This window comes from Necator americanus, chromosome IV, assembly GCF_031761385.1.
Source record: "Necator americanus strain Aroian chromosome IV, whole genome shotgun sequence".
In the NCBI taxonomy this organism is placed as follows: Eukaryota; Metazoa; Nematoda; class Chromadorea; order Rhabditida; family Ancylostomatidae; genus Necator; species Necator americanus.
The window spans coordinates 8089931-8111644 of record NC_087374.1 but is presented as its reverse complement, the minus strand read 5'-3'; the positions used below and the strand labels follow the sequence as shown (position 1 = coordinate 8111644).

General features: G+C 38.7%; 2 protein-coding genes across 4 annotated transcripts; both read left to right on the top strand.

The window, feature by feature from the left end:
* Positions 1-645: 645 nt before the first annotated feature.
* Positions 646-8816, top strand: RB195_000645 (uncharacterized protein; the record flags this gene model as incomplete). 2 transcript variants are annotated; one of them, XM_064197101.1, is made up of 14 exons in its annotated part: positions 646-825; positions 2539-2706; positions 2859-3053; positions 4675-4770; positions 4864-4960; positions 5033-5166; positions 5229-5362; positions 6259-6382; positions 6583-6677; positions 6748-6884; positions 7022-7178; positions 7350-7473; positions 8453-8616; positions 8765-8816. In XM_064197101.1, 14 exons carry the CDS (start codon positions 646-648, stop codon positions 8814-8816), a joined length of 1857 nt encoding a protein of 618 aa, XP_064052982.1. The 2 variants fall into 2 exon arrangements, with proteins under 2 accessions (XP_064052982.1, XP_013295337.2); XM_013439883.2 differs by lacking the exon at positions 8765-8816 and having other exon boundaries at positions 8453-8620.
* Positions 8817-12001: 3185 nt separating this feature from the next.
* On the top strand, positions 12002-19239 carry RB195_000644 (uncharacterized protein; the record flags this gene model as incomplete). 2 transcript variants are annotated; one of them, XM_064197100.1, is made up of 12 exons in its annotated part: positions 12002-12055; positions 12169-12280; positions 13212-13304; positions 13390-13525; positions 13584-13784; positions 13934-14093; positions 14159-14326; positions 15635-15707; positions 16470-16581; positions 18484-18597; positions 18677-18826; positions 19107-19239. In XM_064197100.1, 12 exons carry the CDS (start codon positions 12002-12004, stop codon positions 19237-19239), a joined length of 1506 nt encoding a protein of 501 aa, XP_064052980.1. The 2 variants fall into 2 exon arrangements, with proteins under 2 accessions (XP_064052980.1, XP_064052981.1); XM_064197099.1 differs by lacking the exon at positions 19107-19239 and having other exon boundaries at positions 18677-18950.
* Between the last annotated feature and the right edge of the window lie 2475 nt (positions 19240-21714).

Sequence of the window (21714 nt, the reverse complement as noted above, 5' to 3'; positions counted from 1 at the left end):
CGATAGCCCATTTCGTTATTTGGAACTATCCACTGCTACTCCAACTCCGACTCAGTATAATTACCTCAAGATCTCCCCTCGGTCATATAAAGTATTTTCTTATCTTAGAGCACTGCTCCTGACTGGTTATTCTCTATTCCAAGGATTCCATTAAATCAGCAAAACCCTCCTCGAACCTCCTTCTATTCAGCACTTTAATCGCCTTTTTCTGTTTAGCGTGCTCCACTAATAAATTCAAGGAGACATCCTACTCGCCCAGAGTGGGCCCTGAAACGAAAATCCCACAGTGTTTCCAATGCTCACTACATTGCAGTTTTGCGCCGGAAAATACAGTCTGGCCTATGGGGTGCATTTTTTATTCTTTGTATGGTGATGAATACCTTGGAGGTCTTATTCTGTGAGGTGATATATCGTCATTACATATTCTAGGTGCTGATGGTTTGCCGTTTAGTTATTACATCATTTCTGTTCAATATCGTCGCACTTTTTGTTCTAAATCATCGCCTTTTTACTGTCCATGTAGCTGTTGCTTTGTTACTATTCTTTTGTGCTTTGTACGGCTTGTCCTTCAGTACTCGCATCCAATTGTTTCGGTGGATTCGTTTTTTAGAAGCGGTAGGATGTTATCCGTTACGTTAAGGTAATATGCCTCCGAAGTCGTCGAAAAAGGCGGATCCGAAGGGAGGTAAGGCTCCCCCAGCAAAGAAGAAGGAGGGATCTGGAGGAAAAGCCAAGAAGAAGAAGTGGTCGAAGGGAAAAGTTAGGGATAAGCTCAACAACATGGTTCTGTTCGACCAGGCCACTTACGACAAGCTCTACAAAGAGGTAAGATTGAAATTACTTTTCACTTTTCATTTTCACAGCGTGGGGGCTCTGTTTTCCTTCTATATTATTGGATAGAGTCTAGAGATATTAGATCTATTCTTCTTTATTCGTTGTGTTGTTTTTGAGTTCTCGAAAATTAAATCTGAAATGTAATCTTCGGTTTGCAATTTTGTTGACTTTTATCTAGTTCGAAGGATTTTCGGTCAGCGTATTTTAAGCGAAATTAGAGGAAATAATTGTTATTGAACGATTTTAAATTTCGTCGACTCGGTGTAATGTTAACTTCGGAATGGTATGTAGGAATTTGATACATTTTCACTCTGAGAGTGAACTGTCAAGGTAGGAGTGTAGCCAATTCGCCTGTGTTCGCTTCTGAACAGGGTCTGGTTTGCCTTTAAGTCTTTAATGCTAGTTGTTCATTTTAAACATATTTTTTGGCTGATTAGAAGACATATACCTATCTTGAATTCTTTTTAACGTTCGATTTTCTGTTACCCACGTATCAATGCTGCTGACATTTTGATGGTATCGAAAGTTTCCTCTCATTTGTTAATTTTGCTGTTAACTGGAGATATATACAGAACTAGCAGTTTTTTTTTTTTGGAATGGAGATTCAATCGGACTGATCACCCTATCGTTACTCGAGTAGTGGGTGCGGGGACACAGTCGTAATTCGTTTAAATACGTACGATCTCCATCTACCTTACAATTGTTGTAGCAGAGAACTTCCAAAAACATTTTTCTAAATATCCTTTGTGGGGTTCAGACGCGAGATCGTGAGAGGAAGAAGGAAATAACGAGAGACGTTTTCTTTTGTAAACAGGAAATAAGATTTCAAATGAGAAGAATTCGACAAAGGGGAAGGCAGATGTTTAGGTAGTCGGACGAAATGTAGTGATAATTGTACCGCTGTTTTGTGTTTTGTTTTGTTTTTTTTTCCTGAAACTTGGAAGGAGGCCTATATAAAGGGTCCTCGACCTAAATTTCTCGAGGTATTTTGACACGATGTAGATTGTCTACCTCGGCTAGCTACTTGCAAATTTTCAAGTAAGCTGAGTTGGGCGGTATTGGAAAAGGTAAAAACGCTTCAGGATTTAGTCAGGAAGTCACATGTGTATTCAAAGTACGAGTAAAAAATATATATGTTACCACGTTCAAGTTATGGTATGACCATGAACTTTACACTTAATCCGCCAACTTTTTCATGCAGTTGCAAAGGGTGAACTTACAAATTATGGGTGGATCTATGACAATCTTCGTCACTTTCTGGTTAAAGAAGGTGTATTCCTCTCTGTTCATTTTGATTCTCTGCGTATTTTGGAAAGCGACGAACCGTGTGAAGTGTTGTGAACCGTGGCACTGACCGAAAACCGCTAACTATAATTTTTTGAAACATTTGTCGACTGTTTTTTTTTCCTTTTCTGAAGTGAACAACGCTAAATCAAATAAAGCTGTTTGTGTAAGAAGAAAGAAGACAGTACCAATTTCCTTTCATGAACTGCCATTATGTGAACTAAAGTGTAGACTAACACATTCTTTTAAATTTCAGATTAACGTAGACGTTTGTGTATTTCCTCATATTATTTAATTGAGTTCCCTTTTTTCTTATGTCCTTATCTTCTGTAAGTGTGAAAATTCAGTTCCAGTTATCCCTGAAGTGATTCACAGCTTTCAATTGATTGGTCGCACACAAAAATAATGAGGTAATTTCAGGTCATCACCTACAAGCTTATTACACCGTCCGTGGTGTCTGAGCGTCTGAAGGTCCGAGCATCTCTCGCTAAGGCTGGACTCCGTGAGCTTCAAGCTAAAGGTCTAGTTAAGTGCATCGTCCACCATGGAGGTCAAATCGTTTACACCCGCGCCACCAAGGAGGCTGATGTAATTGTTGAGTGAATGTTGTTGTTGTTATATACGTGGTTTCTATATGAATATAAGTGAATATTTGTTGAACATCGAATCCACACCTCTTTATGGTCTTAGTATTTCTAATAGCCCTAATTTCGATAGTAATGTAAACTGCACGTTTTGAGATGTTTATGTTCCGCGTGCTAAACGCGGTACCGTATAGCAATGAGCGAGGTGCCCAAGACTTCATTGCTTGTATGCACTCCTTCGTTACCTGCAACATTTTGGTGGGATTAGCAGTGCTTGTATCATGGAAACAATTTGGCGGGAAACCGATTGAGTGCATGGTACCCTCAGACTTTACAAGCGCTTGGGTACAGGTCAGTTTTACGTAAGCAGTCCTTGTAACTTTGAACAGTACAATGAACATACACTTATACCTTTTCTAAATACATGATCACACATATATCATGGGAGGATCAGGAGATGAACTAGGAGGCATAGAAGTATTTGCATGCGCTTCCAAGTTCTGTGTTCCATTAGTTTCTCCTCAGTTAAATTCCACTATGTTTTAGAAGAATAAACCAAAGTAACGATGTAATTTGCATAAAGCTAGAATTCTTTCCTGTTCTCACAACTCGTGCGTTAGAAGTGGAGTCCAACCTTCAATCTGTTTTCCCCTTGTATTAACACTTAACACGTTGATACGGTTAGGAGAAGAGAACAAATAGGCGATATGCTCAGTGCGTGAAGTGAAAGTCTCCAATAAATAGCAGAGATTAGGCTACAGTTTCCTGTAGTCGATGCTGCTGTATACAAAGTTTGACAATGATATAACAAGAGTTAATGTTTCGTAACTCTCTTGTAGAAGATATACTTCTCATCCTGAGCAGAGACAAAGTCTAAATTGACAACGATATAAGAGAAGTTCGGTAACGAAACTCTGCACAATTGCTGCCCCTTAGTGTGGTTAAGTTGTTCTCATTCATTATTCATTATTTACTTTCCTTCTTCATGGCAGTACTTGCATGTTATCTTTGGAGGGAGAGATCAGGTAAAAGATTTGGTAACTCTTGCGCTGAAGGGATGGGCTTTTGCTAAAGAACAGATCTTCGGTATGCGAGTTACGTGCTGTTTATGTTGCTTATAGATACAGCCACTTCTTACTATATGAAGGTTCAGTCTCTGTTAGTTGAAATACAATCTTTGCCAATCTACCTATGAAGGACATGAAAAAGTCTCAAAATAATAGAGACTTTTTTTTTAACTGATGTTTCTACGAGATCTTAGTTATATGAGTCCCATCACTAATGCCTTTATCCACAATGACTATCTAAATTACGCTGTTCATGAGCCCACCGAATTTGTACCAAATTAGTGCTGAATGCTGTTGATTCATTATTTGTTCTGCGGTTGACTCTGATATGGTATCTACGCATGTGTCGAGAATTGACGCGAACATTTCCGTTAAATGTGGCGGATGCCATCCCATACGAAAATGCATAAATGATCGCCGAACGTCGGTTGATCAGTCAGTAGTCCTATCTTACAATTAAAAATTTTTCGATTGCCACTGGTGATGAAAGATGACCTTATCAGGTGGTAGAAACTTTGAATAGGTTCTGAGAAAAAAACTCAGACCCAGTCAACCAAGTAGAAAGTTTTGCACTACAATCTTTCGCGTAAGAAAAAGCTCTATTACTGCGTGACCCACCTTCCTCATATTCCGAGACTGATTACGAGGCAATGGGAACTGGGATGAGAAGTTTATGTTCGTTTCCCATAGTCCCAGATTATTTTTGCTCATAAGCAATGCTTTTCAAAGTTGTGGTTTTCTCAATAACAAAAACAACACAAGTGACAGATGAATGCTTTAATATTCATTGAGTGGAATTCAGAACGAAAAAACTTCTTCATAGACATTTTAGTTGAAATCAAGATGAATTACTTATCAGGACAAGACTGTGTAGTGTGTTTATGTTTATGCTATGTTATGTTTAGTATGCGGAGAATTTTTGCTGGTCTCAAGATACTTATTTTATCCCGTTTTCTACTCCAGTCGCTAGTTCAGACATTGGTGAACGAAGCTCCGCTCAGGTGATTTTTATTGAATGCATTCCCTTTTTGGTAATCACTACCTTTAATGAAAGTGATTTGAGGATAAACCCTGGAAGATGGTAAACTTTTCAGATTTCGTATTATCAGTGGATGCCATTTTTTCTACTTTTTGAGGCAGCATGTTTTCGCCTACCGTGCTTCATTTGGAAATATTTCGCCGGTCAAAGCGGTACTGTTTTTTTTCAATAGAAATTTGTCGGTGCCATTTACATTGTATTTTCGAGGGATTTTTTCTTTGTAGGAATGAAAGTGGGGGAAATTTTGCGTCTTACCACGGATGAACATAATACCGTGCCAGAGATCAGACGCGAGAACGTACAAGCTTTATGCGTGCACCTGCAAGGAGCACTACGGTTTCAAAAACGATTGAAGATGGTATGTACAATTTCTTATTTACATCATGGTCATTGATGGACGCTAATTATTTGGAATTTCAGAAGAATTTGTCACCACATAAGATTTTCCGCTGCTTAAACGTGAAGTACTCGACATATTATGTGACACTGATATACTTTATTGCAAAATTCGCATTTCTCATGAACGTGGGAATTCAAACAAAGCTGCTTAACCAGTGAGTGGAATAACCTACTTCCAAGTACACTACTACGATAGGTTGTCTGAAAAACTGTGTTCGTTTCTGAACGCAATCTTTTTTAAGCTAGCTCAAGATAAAGGTATTCATATTTGGGAGAATATTCACGATCTCTATCGTTTCGATTTAGCATGCAAAAAAGGATAATGAGGTGTAGCAGTATATTTGAAAGCATCCCCACATCAGCCACATTGACGCAAGCCTTCAAACGCAAAATGCCAGCAAACTCGAATGATTTGGTGATTTGTAATGAAGAAAAGTTTGGCAAATTTAGTGCATAGGATGCATAGGCAAGTGCGCATAAGTTGATAAAGAAATGGTGATTTTTCTTTTAAGTAACCTGTACAGTTCAGCGCTATCTCACATCGTGATCAAAAGTGTTAAGTTCAATGGCGTATTCTAATTTACTGCGAGTTTTCACATCATAAGGTCAAATTAAAACTGCATGAATCTTTAATTATAGTATTAAAATGATCAAGTAGTATATGAAAATGGCCTGAAACGCGGTGCAATTGCGTAAGCGCTTGAAGCGGCGCGGTGGAGCTAGCGTTTGTGGGACCATCGTGAACTGCAGCGTTAAGTAGTGCTAGCTAGGGTCCCCAATCGATTCCATCCACTATCCCCCACGCCATGCAACTGCAAGCGTGGGTACTTACGCAAATGCACTGATCTTCAGTTCGTTTTGACCCGAGTATATAGGTAGCTCTGGAACGCTAGACTATACCAGCTCTCTGCTAGGATTGCTCTCCATTTTTTCTTTCGATACTCAAAAACGTACCATCTAGTCGCAGTATATGTTTTGAGACAACCTGACAAACGAAACCACTTACTAGTCGTGCCTTAAAGTTGCACTGTTGATTTCGTCAGGTTTTAAGATATCTTCTACCTCACTCTGACCATCAACAATTTGGCTTCGATGTTTGGCACAATCTTTGGAATGGAAACGAGACGTGGAAGGAAAGCGGCCTCTTTCCTCGTGTTACTTTGTGTGATTTCGAGGTTTGAATCTTTCCTTTTATTCTCAGTATCAGTGTGTTCTATTTGCATATTTTTTGAATATACAACGTGAATCATGTCGCCGCGTAGTTGGAATCAGTTTAACAAACATTACATTTGCACGACTATATTCTTAGATAGATTATGGAATGGGTTAAGACGAGTTCGTTTACTTATTACATTGTGCCAAACTCTTTATTCAGGTACGAGAAATGGGAAACATCCAGAAGCACACTGTGCAATGTGTGTTACTTCTCAATGTTTTTACTGAAAAGATCTTCATAGTGTTGTGGGCATGGTATGTTTACTGTTACAAACAGTTGTTATCCTCTTTTTGTGTTGGCGATTGAGTTTGTTTTTTTCAACAGGTACATGTTCCTTGGGACCTTGACTGCTTGTAATCTGTTCAGCTGGATGTTTGCTATGTTTAGTGAAACATCGAAGGAACACTTTATTATAAACCATTTGGAAATGTGCGAGGCACCATTCGACAAGGAGAACGCAAGTGAGTTGACAGAATTAGAGGAATCGTAGTTTCCTTATCTATGATAATAGTATGAATTAATCTTCTTTAGAATCTTTCAGGGTTATGCTTATTCAGGTTGCTTCGAACTCTAAGAATAAAGTTAGGCATTCGTTCAGGTAACCAGCAACATGTGGATTGTTTCATGGATAAGTATTTGGGACTGGATGGAGTCTTTCTTCTCAGATTGATCGCACAACACGCTGATGTGGTTTTCATCACTGAGCTTATTGGAGCTTTATGGAAAAGTCACTACGGTATTGAAGAGCAGAGAATGTAAGATAACGTTTTTCCTTAAAAAGTCAAAAATTAGAAAATTTTGTTTCTAGTTCGAATGTGTGAAGGCTGCGTACTTCTTCATGTGCCCTAATCTAAATGATTAAGAGTAGATATCACATCTGGCATGAGCTTGAAAGTTCTTGAGTACATTGTTTGTCCTTTTTTTAGCGCTTTGAAGAGAATGAATCGTGTCCTCCCGCTACTGCGCTCTGGAGGACCGGAAGAAGTCAGCCCGGATGCACCTTCCTCTCATAAGAATTCTGTTGCAACATCTGCTGCCACAACGAAAAAGGCAAGTCGATCACTGAGTTCTTGGATTTTGAAAGTCCTCAAAATGCTAGCAGAAAGGAGATTTTTATGGTTATCTTCATTTTCTGCCATATGAACCAAAAATGGCACTGCTATAGTGAAAGTAGATAGGGTGAGATAAATCTTAAGTGCACTGGTGTAATGAATATATACATGTATTGATTTGAACTGATTTTTAACTTTTTTTGAATTAATTTGTGTCGATTTACTTGTTGGTTTACTGAATAATCACAAGTTTGATCCCAAATGTAATTTACAATGGATTTGAAAATTATCAAGTTGTTGTCAAGCTATCGCTTAGAACATAAATTCTTCTATGAAAAATTCGGACTGAAATCTCGACATAAATGGTAAGAATGCTTGTAAATGTATGGGAGTAAGCTTGTAAGTTGATTCGTTTGAAAAGAAGTAGCTCGGAATTTGTTGAAAGTGCGAATATTGGTGAGAGAGCTGCTGTGCCAATCTATTGAGAGCAGCAAAACGTCGAGAAAAGTCGCTTATGTATTGTGAAAACAGAACAGGATCTTACACATCTATTCCAAACGTTGTTTCCTATCGTTTGAGACCGTTTTGATTGGGTTTTTAATTTTCGTGTGATATGAGAGCAGAGGGTTATTTTTGATATGACGTACGACAACGCGTGGGTTACGTCGTTCTCAGTAGCAATATTTTTGTAGTAGATATTTTCTTATGTTTTGTAATTTTTATCCGTTTTTCATACATGTGGGCATGAATAGGTGTACGACCCACACAGCCGACCAAGCCATGTACATTTCTACGTTAATTGTGTTTCCACGTTTTAATTAGGCCATCTCATTACTGTAGTCTTGTAGTTTTTTTTTTTTTGGTTCCAAAGGTGTGATACTAAACAGCAACCGATATTATTAAAATGTCGGTAAGAGCAAGACATATCTGTTGGTTTTAAGCTTGATCTTGGAGTTTCAACTACGTGAATTTTTCAGATGTCGCTAGCCAATAGACGTCAGTCCAGCCTGAAAAGGCATGCTAGCGTGGACGACATGGAGTCTAATAGATCGAAACAATTTGCTGACAGCAGTAGTGAAGAGGAGACTAAAGAAAAAGGAAGTAGCAGAACAAGTTCGGAAAAGAGGAAAAAATCACTGAAGTAATGTATTTCATTTTTGCGCTAATTTTGTTGTTATTTTTTCTCGCGTGCGTGTGAAGCTCTATGAGAGCACACGTAATACTCCTGACTGTACAAAATTACTGTATTTTACTCTCCTGCTTGTCTTTTTTTCAAATGCTAGCTTTAGAAAATATGCCGGGTCATTTCTCGCGCTTCATTCCTGTATTCACCTGCTTTAATAGAGAAATCAGTAGTATTCCAGTTTTATGATAGTTAGCCCTTTCCTATTCTCGATGTCGTTATACGAACAGGACTCGGCCAAAAAATATGATAACCTTATTACGGATCGGTGCAAAAAAAAAGAATTTTGGGTGTTTGGGCACACTTTTGGCTCTTTTGTTATGTATTAGCGGGCATTCAAAGAATCTTCATTCGTGCCCAGCTCTGTTTCTGAATCGTTTGCTCTAACTCGCCTTTGCTTTTAACAACCATGATAGTTTTTGATTTGTATGTACACAATGTAGATAGCTGCCTATGTGGATACATCTGTATGTCTTTTTACTGACAGTATTACCTTTGGTCTCTTTGCTTTTGCCAACTACAATTACTGGAAGTCTTTAAGTCTCCAAGTTCAAAAATAAGAAAGATTTTAAAACCTTTTTTCAAACAAAAGTTTCCTAAATCTAAAAAATACAGCATGTTTACTATCTGTATCGTCTTCATGGTAAATTTTGCTTAAGCATTAATTTTTATGATTTTTCTTCTTTTGGTCTGGTCAGCCTCTAGTACTCTATCATACCATAATACTTGTAAGTATGTTTATTTCATAGAATTAAATTTGCAATGTCCTCACTTCATATTTTCATTTACGCTGATTAGCCCGTATTAATAAACTTTTTTTGTGTGTGTAAATGCGGCTTCAGTTTGAATACATGTAGTACCATGCAGGAAACATCTTGGTTAGTAATCGGTAACTGCCCACCAACCTTACACTACTGTTCAATGAGAAATACGTATGAAAAAGAATACTCTACTCAAAACATCAGGTTGAGGGAACCACTCACGAATCTGGGGTGGTACTTTACATTTTCGGATGCGAAAACCCAATCGGACGAATCGCAGAATGGGGCGGCGCGCTACGGTTGCGCATTGTAACAGAAGCCGTCGTAAAAAACAGTTCCGGGGTCGTCCGTTTCCACTGATACAGAGAGAGATGAGCGGAATCACTCCCTTTCCCACAATCTACAACCTCGTATATTCAATACCCGCTTGAAACCCGCACCACCCCAGATTCGTGGGGCAATGGCTTTACTCTGCTGCTCAATAGCCGAGAAGTTTTAAGGCTTATGAGCATAATCACTCGAAATCTCCTAAAATTACTGCAGAATAAATTAAGCTAGCCATGACTTCATTTATTGCTTTAGTTTGAGAAAGAAAAACTACTTGACATCTATCCCTCAAGATGCGCCAACCCATTCGTCTTCAATTAAGAAACGTACGCGGTTCATGAGCGCATATGCGGCCTCTTCAATTGCTTGCGGGAGCAAAGGGATGTGTCACGTCGGTGATTCTATGCTGAAAAAGTCTGGTATAAACTTCTCAAACTTGGAAGTTTGAAAACTTTGGTTGTGTTTAGTTTCACTTCGCTACACCGCGTGTACCAAGACCTGTCTTTTGTCTGCACCTGATAAAATCAATGAATCTTTAAGACCACTTGTTCTGTGCTGCATACAGCTCAAAGAGATTTCTATGAAAAATATCGCGAAGAACTATTGGCGACGATTGAAATGGTTCAAATGTATTTTATGATTAAGGTAGGTTCCAAATCAACTAAATGACGCCGTATCGTCAGGTGCCGTAGGGATGTTTAACGTTTTTCTGGTGATTCTTACAGATACTTCCTGTGGTCCTAGCGAAAGGAATCCAACGTCAGAATTTCCCTCAAATGCTGTTTTTGGCTGAGACTTTAGACATAACCGTAGGGCTTCTGATTCCTGAATTTGTAGGAAGTGCTTCGCGTTTTCGCTGCTACTCATGTGAAAACTACGTTCAGTATCGTTCCCACCAACGTGTTCCGTGAACTGTTGAAAATTTTCACGAAAAAAAACCTGGGAAACAACTGCAGCTCCTGCGTTCAGTTTCGACCGGTCATCCTATCTTTTTACCGATTGTAAACAAAAAAATTAGCGATAAGAGTTAGTTGTTACTACGTTGAATCAGAGTGGAAAATTCTGTGTGGAAATGGATTGGAGATTTTTACAGGTGCCATAAATGAAATTGTTATCTGACGTTTACACAACAACATAACTTACATAAATTTTTACATAACTAAGAAAATGTTGGCGATTCTACCTATACGATTTCTCGCTGATGCTGTTCCCTCTGGATTCTCTGGAATATCTCACTGTCTATACGTGAATTAGAAGCGAAAAACAGGGAGAGATCTTTTGCAGGAAAATGCTTGGGTAATAAACGTTCATAGATTTCCTTCTACTTTCATGCTCTTTATTATTATTATTATTATCATTATTACTATTATTATTATTATTATTATTATTATTATTATTATTATTATTATCATTATTACTATTATTATTATTATTATTATTGTTATCGTTATTATTATTATTATTTAAAGTAATTCAATGGACATACGAGATGATAACAACTTATTTCTGTTCAAGAAGAGGTGTTCGTAGTATTCATATCCTTTGTCAAGATCGTATTAGATTTGTAGATTAGTGAAGAGATAAAGTTAGAGAGGGAATGGTTACAACATCCACAGTACCCACTAATAAAAATATGTCGGTTTTTAAATTGCGGTACGACGTTTACTATAAAGTGTATTTACTATTTACTGTATGCTCTGTAATCCTTGCAAAACATTGACAACTCCCATCAACACCGATCGTGCCAGTGCACTTGACCTGAATGTTTTTTTCGTTACAACCGGTTTTTTTTGGGGTATTTACCGTCATCGTTATCAAATGTGGCCTGGTCACCTGAGATTAGATTAGAGAAAGTCCTTGGAAACTATGGCGCATGCTGTGTAGCTCGTCTTGATAAATATATTTCAAAATCGACTGAACATCGTTGCTGATAATCGGGTTATATTATTTGTTTCTTTTTTTCATGCTTCAATTCATTGTAGGGTGAATCAATGGATGGTTTTAGATTTTTGTAGAAGATTTGATCTTGCTTTTGAAATGGTTTCTTTATGAATTGGAATTTTGAATTTGGATAATCCAAGGCAAAGCAAAAACATTCGAAATTCATGTCCAAGACAAATTTCGAAAGTTTCTGGGATTATCTAATTGAAATTTTATTCAGAGAAATAATGATACTTCTAATTCTATTCACCTGCTATACCTTTACCGTATCCTTTAAAATATTGGTATTTTCGCCTACAATTAGCCGATCACATATGATCTCAAATGGTCGCATAGCTGATGAATTAGCCTTAGCAGGTCACGACGTGGTAAGTTATCATCGGAGTAAGAAACTCAAATCACACTTCCGGAATAGAAATTTGTAGTTTGAGGATTCATTCGAGATTTGTGCTTTTTTTCTTTCCTTTCCATCTAATTTCAGGTTCTGTTCGAACCGGATTTCCTGAATGTTTCTCATACTGTTAATCCTGTGAAGTTCGCTCGTCGTTGGCAGCTTTCAGGATTCTCTTCCGTGTTAAGAGATGTACTACAAGGTGTGCATTACAGCGATTTGACAAATGAATGACATTCAATATGAGCGTATCTGTAATGAAAATAATAACTTTTAATATTTTTCTCATTCTTGGAACTGTTCATGGAGTTGGCAAGTAAAAATTCAGTTTCTTCGTACAACAGATAATGACAATATCTAGTACAACCGGTTCTTTCAAATCGTCACATTGTTTTCAAATGATTTGTTTATTCTTGGAAGATTTATTTACTTATTACATCAAAGAGTTTACACGACGTGACAATCTTTTCTTCTAAAAAAAAAATTGAATTCTAATTAATATAAAACATAAAAACAAATTCACTGGCCTATCAGTCCACTTATGATGCGCCAAAGCGTTTTACTGCAAATCGGAATCGTTGAGGTTGAGGGAGCAGAGAGGCTGAAAAGGGGAAAATAATGTGGGGTTCTAATTGAAAGTTCGTTCGTTGGCCTATACAATGACTTGAGGGGGTCAGCCGATAATCAAGTCAGTGAGTTTACCCTTCCAGAGAAGCCTATGTAGTACCAATTTATCGACTCCAAAGTGATGAAAGGTTTGGTTTGGTGTGGTGTGGAGCACTTTCGAACCAACATCCCGTGGTTTTTGTTTTGTTTCATATTCCAAAGGATAAAAGAAGGTCCCTTTAAACAGATAACAAACGAAACACCAAAGTTTCAGTAAAGGCCAGTCGTCATAAATGCAAAAACAGTTCCGGGTAGATATTCCTCTCCGAAAACTTGAAACCAAATGTGAAATCAAATAAAACTAGATACGAGAGTTGTAATTTTAGCAATGATAATAACTTTCAAAAAAAAAAAAAAGAAAGAATCTTCCAATGAAGCGTAACAGTTAGACTCAGTTTTTTTTTGTAAACTAGGAAATTAAAAAAAAAGTAAAGAGAAGGACGGAAGAGTAAGATCCGAATTTTAAGAATTTTCTGGAGCAGCATTCGAACAGATCTCAAAATACGAAGAGCAGAAAGGTCTCCTTCGCTACGAAAGGGCTTTTAATGAACTTTGTGAAGGTAAACGTCACTTTATAACTACTTTACTGTCTCTGGCATCCGTTCTTGTTTTCGATTCGAATTGAGTTGATCGATTGAGGTTAAGATTTGATAAACCGAGAAAGTGTCATGGAAGAGTTGCAAGGAGAACAATTTGATGCCTATTTTGGGGAGCAGATAAATCTTTGTGGGAACGGACTGGCTTACGCGCTTGGTATCAAATCACATTTCTGGGTATCCAGGTAATGAGCACGTTCATTCCTCCTCATTCCTCCCAATTTCTTCCACTTTTTTTTCTAGCTGCCCACTTGGCGATTATCAGGCATGGGTATTGGGCATACCTCAACCATCTTCATATATTCCATCCATTATTGGTATGGATATGACAACTCAAATGAGTTACTTAGAACGAGTGCAGAATATTTACTCAACCGCACTATTTATCTACATGAATGAAAAATCAGCTGAAGAAACCAGTGAAGTTTTCAGGAGGAAGTACGGGTGAGTAATCAGGATATATGTAGTTCCATCCCTTCATAGTTTTTGTTCTCTTCTTGATTTTTTTTTTTACTAAACTTACTTCTACTTTTTTTACTTTTTTCACTTACTACTTTTACTACTTTTTTACTACTACATAACAAGTATTTCAGAGCGAATTTCCCAAGTGTATCGCAAATTGCTGCAAATTCGGATATGATTTTTGTGTCCACTGACGAATTTGTCGAATTTCCACGGCCAACCCTACCGAATGTTGTTCACATTGGAGGGTTAGGACTTCGGGAAACATTGGGGAACGACCCGTTGGAGGAGGTCGAACATTCGCTTCTGAACGTCATACGACTGATTTCTATGGCAACACATAATATTTATTACAGCCGTTACACTCTGAAATGGAAAAAGGAGCGAGAGGAGTCGTTTATTTTTCATTGGGAACTCTAGTGAATACCACTTCCTTACCTCATTTCGCTATGATATCGGTTGTGGATATGGTCAAACAAACTCCGGATTACCATTTCATATTGGTGATAGACAAAAATGATCAGGTATCTATTTTTAGCTTTTTGCGTTCTTATTCTAGTGGTGTTTCTTTTTTTTTTGAAGTTGAAGAAGTGGTGGAATATGTCTGGATAGCAGAATATGTCGGAACGTATTTTTTTCGAGAGAGACTTCCCTCTTCACGGAAACGGAAGAAAAGCGCAAAGTTCACGAAGCGAAGTCCAAGGACCGTCATCGAGTGGGACTTCTTCGCTAGCTGGGCTAGCTGGGTTCGGAAAAGGTACCGTACTGGGCAACATCGAAGACGGACATAAGTATGCTCGGGGAGCATCTTCACGATTGAAAGAGGAAATCCTAGGGTTTTAAACCACCAAAACACCTATCTTTGAGAACTCTAGAGCCTAAACCTGAGCGTGGAGCAGCAAGAGCTGCATGCAACCACAGAATCACGACCGAGCTTTGCAGAAGAGCGATTTAAAAAAAATACCTCAAATGAGAGAGAATCAACATCTGAAGAAGTAGCTCCCAGAATTTATAAGATGAAGTCAAAACCATCTGAGTTGAGGTGTAATTACGCAAGCAGAGGCAATCTCGTTCTAATCTGCAGGCCGATATAGTAGAGTCACGCAAGAGAAGTAGCTTCCAGAATTCCGAAGCGGCGCAGTGAAATATGGTTGGAATCGAGGACCACGAAACCGAGCAATGAACGGTGGGAGAAAGGACCCTACAAAATCCACCTAATTTTCCGTATTTCAGAATTTTTGTATTTTCATCGTCTATTATTTTAAAAAAATCAAAAGGAGGAAGAACGTACACTGCGGCACCTACCCACCACGCGGATAGAATACCTAACTTTGTCCGTAGCTTTTTTTTTGTCATAACATTTTCCGTATATCAGAATTTTTGTGTTTTCATCGTCTCATATTTTTCATAATGATAGAATATATGTAGCAGGAAAGCAAGACCCGTTATAATGGCGTTTTCCTAGAAGAAAATGAACATTTAATTTAATCAGCATTTCTAGAGCTTCTACTTCCACATTAGAGCAGAGAGTTTTTTATGGTAATTTACTTTAGCAAAACTTTTTTTCGTTTTTTTTGTCGTTTTTTTTTAAATTAGGCGCTTTTCAAAGCTACACTGCCAACTTTTTTCCTTACTAAACTGTAAATTAACAAAATATGTCTAAGATGGATATTATACGTATCCTATTATTGATTTTATCCATTCAAAAATTCCTTGCGGAAATATCTGCGAGTTCAAATGATTGGCTAAAACTTTAACGAGCTATCGAAACTGTGTAATTGAGAGTGAAATTGTGTAACAATTCGGAGTTACTGTTACATGGCAATTTCCAGTTCACTCGGAAGCTTGCCAAGGACGTAAAGAATGTCTACATATGCTCTTGGACTCCTCAACCTGCTATTTTAAGTGAGTTTCAGACCAAACACAGTAGCCCATGATTTATTGAAAAATTCTAGTTTTTCTAAAGTAAAAAATACACACAAACACATGGTACAAAAAAACTGTGATAACAAATTGGGAACGCTTCCGATTTATCCCTTTCTTTCATTTCTGGAAGTTTTTCTTTTCAAATATGTCAGTTACAAGAAAAATCCCAGCGGGGAGTAGTGTGAAAAAATTCCACAAAAAAGGCCTACTTCTTCATAAACAGGTAGTACCCGATAGATTCGAATACACCGAGAAAATAGGGCACATATAGTCGAGACGACATAAATCACGAGTATATAGTCGGGTCAAAACTGAAACACGGACATTTGCGCAAGCGGCTCGAAAACGGCGGAGCGTAGTGGAGGGGATCATATAAGGAACCACGGTGGATTGCAGTCGTGCGACCGTCGAAAATGGCGCTGGAGCAGCGATGGAACTGAGGTGGGACCGTCGCAAGGGTTTCACCGACGGGGTCCCAGCAGCTGATTTCACCACGCTCCACCGAAGCGCCTCGACAGAAGTCGAGTACGCAATTGCGTACGTGCTTCATGTCGTTCTGACCCTACTATATCACTTGTCTGGTTTCCGTGGGATTTTTCTTTTTTCGATTTTGAGGGAGAAAAAAGTTCCACGGGAATCAGTTCTGGACTCAGCCTTGATAATAGATAAGATAGTGTGCTGTAAAATAAATAAAACAATCTAAGAAGTCGTTTTTTTCTGGATTTTGATATTTTGATTCAGAACATCCCCGCCTATGTGCATTTATAACTCATGGAGGCTACAATAGTGTAATGGAAGCATCCAGAGCAGCGGTGCCATTGATCACTATTCCTTTTATGTTCGATCAGATACGGTAACGTAAGCTATGAACATCTAATATATTTTTATTAGCAACTTCTTAGCAAAATCCAAACAAACAAAAAACAAAACAACGAATAAATCAATTTCTTAACGCCACCAGTAACTCTTGTTTCGTGCCCCTAGGCATTAGTTTCAATGGTTTACATTGATCCAGCTACATCTCAAAAATTAATAGTTGATTGAACATTTCATTGAGTTCCTTACAAATTTGATAAGCTGGACATTCTCAATTAATATTTCTATGGTATACGGGGAATTGTACTGTAGCCTTTGCTACAAGCAGTCGTGGATTGAAACCAAAGCACATAGCCACGCCCGTGAAACGAGAGTTGCGCGAAAACGCGCACGACTGTCATTATGTTAGAATTACTGTAATTAGTTTACCGACAAGGCGAAATTGTCACATTTTGTGATAAGTTTGAGATCGTACCATAGTAGGTAGGGCTGTGTCAGACGTCGGACGACTTCGCGGCGTTCAATAATCGATGCCAAAGCGAGATCACGGTAGTGCGATAGAGTATATCCTAAAATTTCGAGCGCTACTTTGTGCTATCGCATAAACGGAATCGGATCCTTGAAGTATCGGTTTTTTCCTCACATTCATCCTACAAAACACATGAATCAATGTATGGTTGAGTCAAAACGACATGAAGCACGGACAGTCGCGTAAGTGGCTGCGCTCGAAACGGCGCAGCGGAGCGTAGCGGTTGGGGTCGTGTAAGGATACTCGCTACCGCCACCCATCTTTACACTTCGCCATGGTCCCACCTCGATTCCAACCGCTGTCTCCACTGCACCGCTTCGAGCGCAACCGCTTACGCAACTGTCAGTGTTTCATGTCGTTTTGACCGCTACTATAATAGCGGTGTTTTGTTTATGGCGCAGCATCGCGTGAACGAGTACGTGCAACGCGCTCTGTTTTCATATACGTAGTCGCAAGGAAAGGTGATCGCATCATCGGCCTGGAGCTGGTGTCTGTCTTCCAGCTCGAACGCATAGTGCCTGGTTGAACAATTTTGCTTTTTCTGCAGTTCAAAGGTCAGCGATAAGTAACATGACTAAACTTTACTAAGTTTAAAATTTAGAGTTTGACACATTCACATATATCATACATATGCATATGGGATCAGAGGATACTCTGGATCTCTCGGATCTCGGTTTGTCAACTGTAGTTTGAATGTTTGTGCTATCGTAGAAATGGAATTGGATCCTTAGAATGTCTTTTTTTCACAGATTTATTTTACAAAACATTTAAATCTACGTAGCGGCAGCGACATTTCTTTAAAATTATCAGTGTTAAAATTTATTGCTTAATTAATTGATAAGTTTATTATTATTGGTAAATTTGCAACATTTGTTTCATTGTTTTGAAGGACATATTAAATGAAGTAAATTTTCACAACAGAGTAAACATCTTAGTAAACAGGTGCTTTGCCACAAATGCATCGAACTGTCAGCTACAGTTGGCATTCGAAATGCGATGGGACTTTTTTGCGCGGTGGCTTTGAATAGAAATAAAGGGAAATTCATCATTCAACACTGAATTGTATCAGTGTGTGACATTTGTTTAAAAGACGTATTAAAAACAAATAAATTTTCAACAAATAAATGATTAATAATAACAATAAATCGTAATAAATTATAATAATAACAATTAAGTAACAGAGTAAACACTTGCTTTGCAACAGCAATAAGGATATTTGGTTCGATATCTTCGATATCTTATAACTCTCCGAAAAAAAAGTATTTCTCTTTGAAAATCGACTAATCATCAATACAGATTGGTCAGGCTTACTTATTAATTTAATTATGATGATTTCCCACGAATTAACACTAATTTTTTTTAGCATCTTCATTAATAATGAATGGTTATATATGATATATCTCCGTTAAGAAACAGTCGAGCAGTGGAACTCACAGGCTGGGGGATCCCACTCAGCAGGCATTCACTTCGTGACGATCCTCAACGGCTCACCACAGCGCTACACGAATTACTCAACAACGAAAAGTTGGTTTTCACATTGAGTTAAATTTTAAGTTTCAAAAATTAACAGCTAATTAATAACAGTAAAACGTATACATTTTAGGTACAAGAAAGCAGCCGTGAGAATCTCAACATTAATACGAACAAAACCTTTCAATGCCACTGAAAGGCTCGTGAAATTCACCGAATTTGTGCTATTAAATGGAGGCATGAAGGAACTATTGGTTGAAGGAAGAAATATCCCTTTCATTAAGTACCACAACCTGGATATATTCATACCTATCGGGATTATTTTCTTGCTAATTTGTTACATTTCTCTCCGATTGTTCATCACTTTCTTATGTACGTTTACGTTTAAGAAGGAGAAACTTCAGTAAAGTTTTCTCTTTTTTTTTGTTTGCTCTGTATCCAGAACTATGAAACGAACTAAATCTACCATTTTTAACCAGTGCTTCGTATCTTTGTGATTATTGTCTTCACATGATCAATGATTATTCCGCCAAATGGCGGATACCTTCTAGGCTTAGTTAAAGGCAGGGTATCAAGAGGATTACGTTGTGTGGGAACTTAGTGAAAAGTGTAGAGGATGTAGACTACGAGTACGAGCGTGGGCCGGCTCAATTTTTCCTAAATTATCCTGAAGAAACGGCATGGGAACCGCCGTAGTTCCTACGAGGCACGTTAAAACGTGCAATGCCTGTGCACGCGCCGCGTCTACGAGCAAGCGGTCGATGATCACTGAGGTCTCATCACCGGCCTATTCCGCTGAAACTAATGGATAGGCTGCTGAGGGAGATGGAGCGGACAACTAACGGGAAGTGGGCGGAGCCACAGTCATATTCATAATCTACAAACAAAAAACTCTGTATTTCCCATCCAGCTTTCCACAATTCATCAATTTCATGAAACGCTGCCTTTAAAAGGTGAAAATTCCGTGCGTATTGTAAACAAACGGAATGTACAAGGCCACTGCAAGAAAAAAATGGAGAGGAACGGTGTCGAGGAAGTTGCACTCTGCTAATTTTTTTATACTCTACAAAGCAAATGACTACAATTTAAAACCAGTATTGGGAGGAGAGGCGGATGAGATAGATTTACCACAGTGATTGAGAACTTCTATGGCGGAGCGCGGTCAATGGTTCAACATTGTCCTTATCGAAATCGATCCATCTCGTCATGTTCGATAAGTTGGTGTCAGATTTGCCTGGGAGGATAAAAACACTGACTTTATACCTTCAGTGATTTCGTAGATCATTCTTCAGCCCATATATGCATTCATTGATGATCCTGAAGTCAAACGTATGTCGATTCACTATGTTCGTTTAGTTTGCTACTTTTCTTGGAAATCCCATCAACTGTGAACTAGAAGAAGAACAAAGGTACGTTAATCAATATCTCAATGCAGTAGCGCGCTCGACTTTAATTCCAAATCCTAGAAGTTAGAGGTACCGTAACGGGAAATTGACGATGTTGAGATCTCAGCAGAAATAGATAGGGGTAGAGAGCAATGTCACTGACAAGTACGAACATGATCAGCTTTGATTTCCACTGGTGATAAAGAAAAATGGGTTCTAACAACCCTAGCTGCATAGGTGTCTCCAACGATGCAACTTATTACGGGTAGTAGAACGATGGCAATCCCCAACGCCTATGCGATTATGCAGGTTGAGGAGCTTCTGGTGCTCATTTGAGTTAATCTGGGTGGATTGTGGTCAGTGAACAACGACAGAACTGTTCGCGATCTATCGCGTAGCAAATTGCATCGTAGGGAAATCAGTTCGACAAAGGTTGTTTCTCACGGCTTTTTTTTTTTCTGGATTACTGGAGAGATTGGACCGTGACCACGTTTGTATTTGCGAACTACACCTCCATCGCTATCTATTAGAGGAGATATATCAATACCGCCAATTTAATTAAATGATTCCTTAAATGGATGTATACGTGCTATAAATAATCACTTATAGCGCCCAGCAACATATTGATGACCTTCCTTCACTGCACCGTCCACCCTTTTTTTTCCTAGGAAAATGAACCCGCCTTCTTTAGAGGCATCACCTCACGAATCTGAGGTGGTACGGATTTCAGGTGGGGTATTCGTATACAGGATGGTAGATTATGAAGAGGAGGGTGATTTTGTCCATTTCTTGCTAACTGGCTTAAAAAACGGCCCGGAAGATACGCGCGTGCACAAGGCTGGCGCGCTCCAATCAAACTCTTTGTGGAAAATAGTGCGCTGGAACGGTCGAAGCCGTATGTTCCGAGCCGTTTCCTAACGTTAATTAAAAAAAATGGACGGAATCACCCTTCTCTCAAAAATCTACGATCCCGTATCCGAATACTCCACCTGAAATCCATGCGAGCTCAGATTCGTGGGGTGATGCTTTTGACCTGGGGCGCAACTCAAAACGGAATCGGATAGTAGATTACGGAACACGCCGTTATTCCGCTCATCTTTCCCTAATCGTCGTAAAAAAACGACATGGGAACCGTTTTAATTCATACGAGGTACGTTAGAACGCGTTTCTATGCACACGCTCCGGTCTCATCAACAGCTTATTCATTGATAAGACTTGAGTAAGCTGATAAAAAGAGATGATTGGTCTTCGACCGATCGAAGTTGGATGCGGCACATGCGCGAGGGTGGTGCGTTGCAACTGAAGTCGTCATTAACAGAACAGCATCCTCCACGGTGTTTTTTTACGTCAATTAGGTGAAGGTGAGTGGAACCACGCTGCGTTCCGCTATCTACTACTCGAACTCTACGCTTCCCACGTCAAAATCGTAATAATTATTAATTATCCTTTAATTATCATCACTGGAAAAGATACCGGACTATCAAAGCTTATCAGCACTCTCTCAGCTTTACAGATCAAAAACAACACTTCCAAGAACTATTTCCAAGAAATAATGATTGGAGTCTGAGTGACCTCATGTAGTACAATGCTTCAAATTCATGTTTTCCGTAAATAGAGTCAATGATGTGTCCTTAACCTAACATTTTAAAGCCCACCATTCATAATAGTCGACTACTGGAAATTCATTCAGTTTTGAAAACTTGCCTCATCTTAGTTCGCTTCACGAGCGACCTCAGTTGTTCTCTGTATGCAAATTACTGTGGGATGTTCTTCAACTAAGTACTGC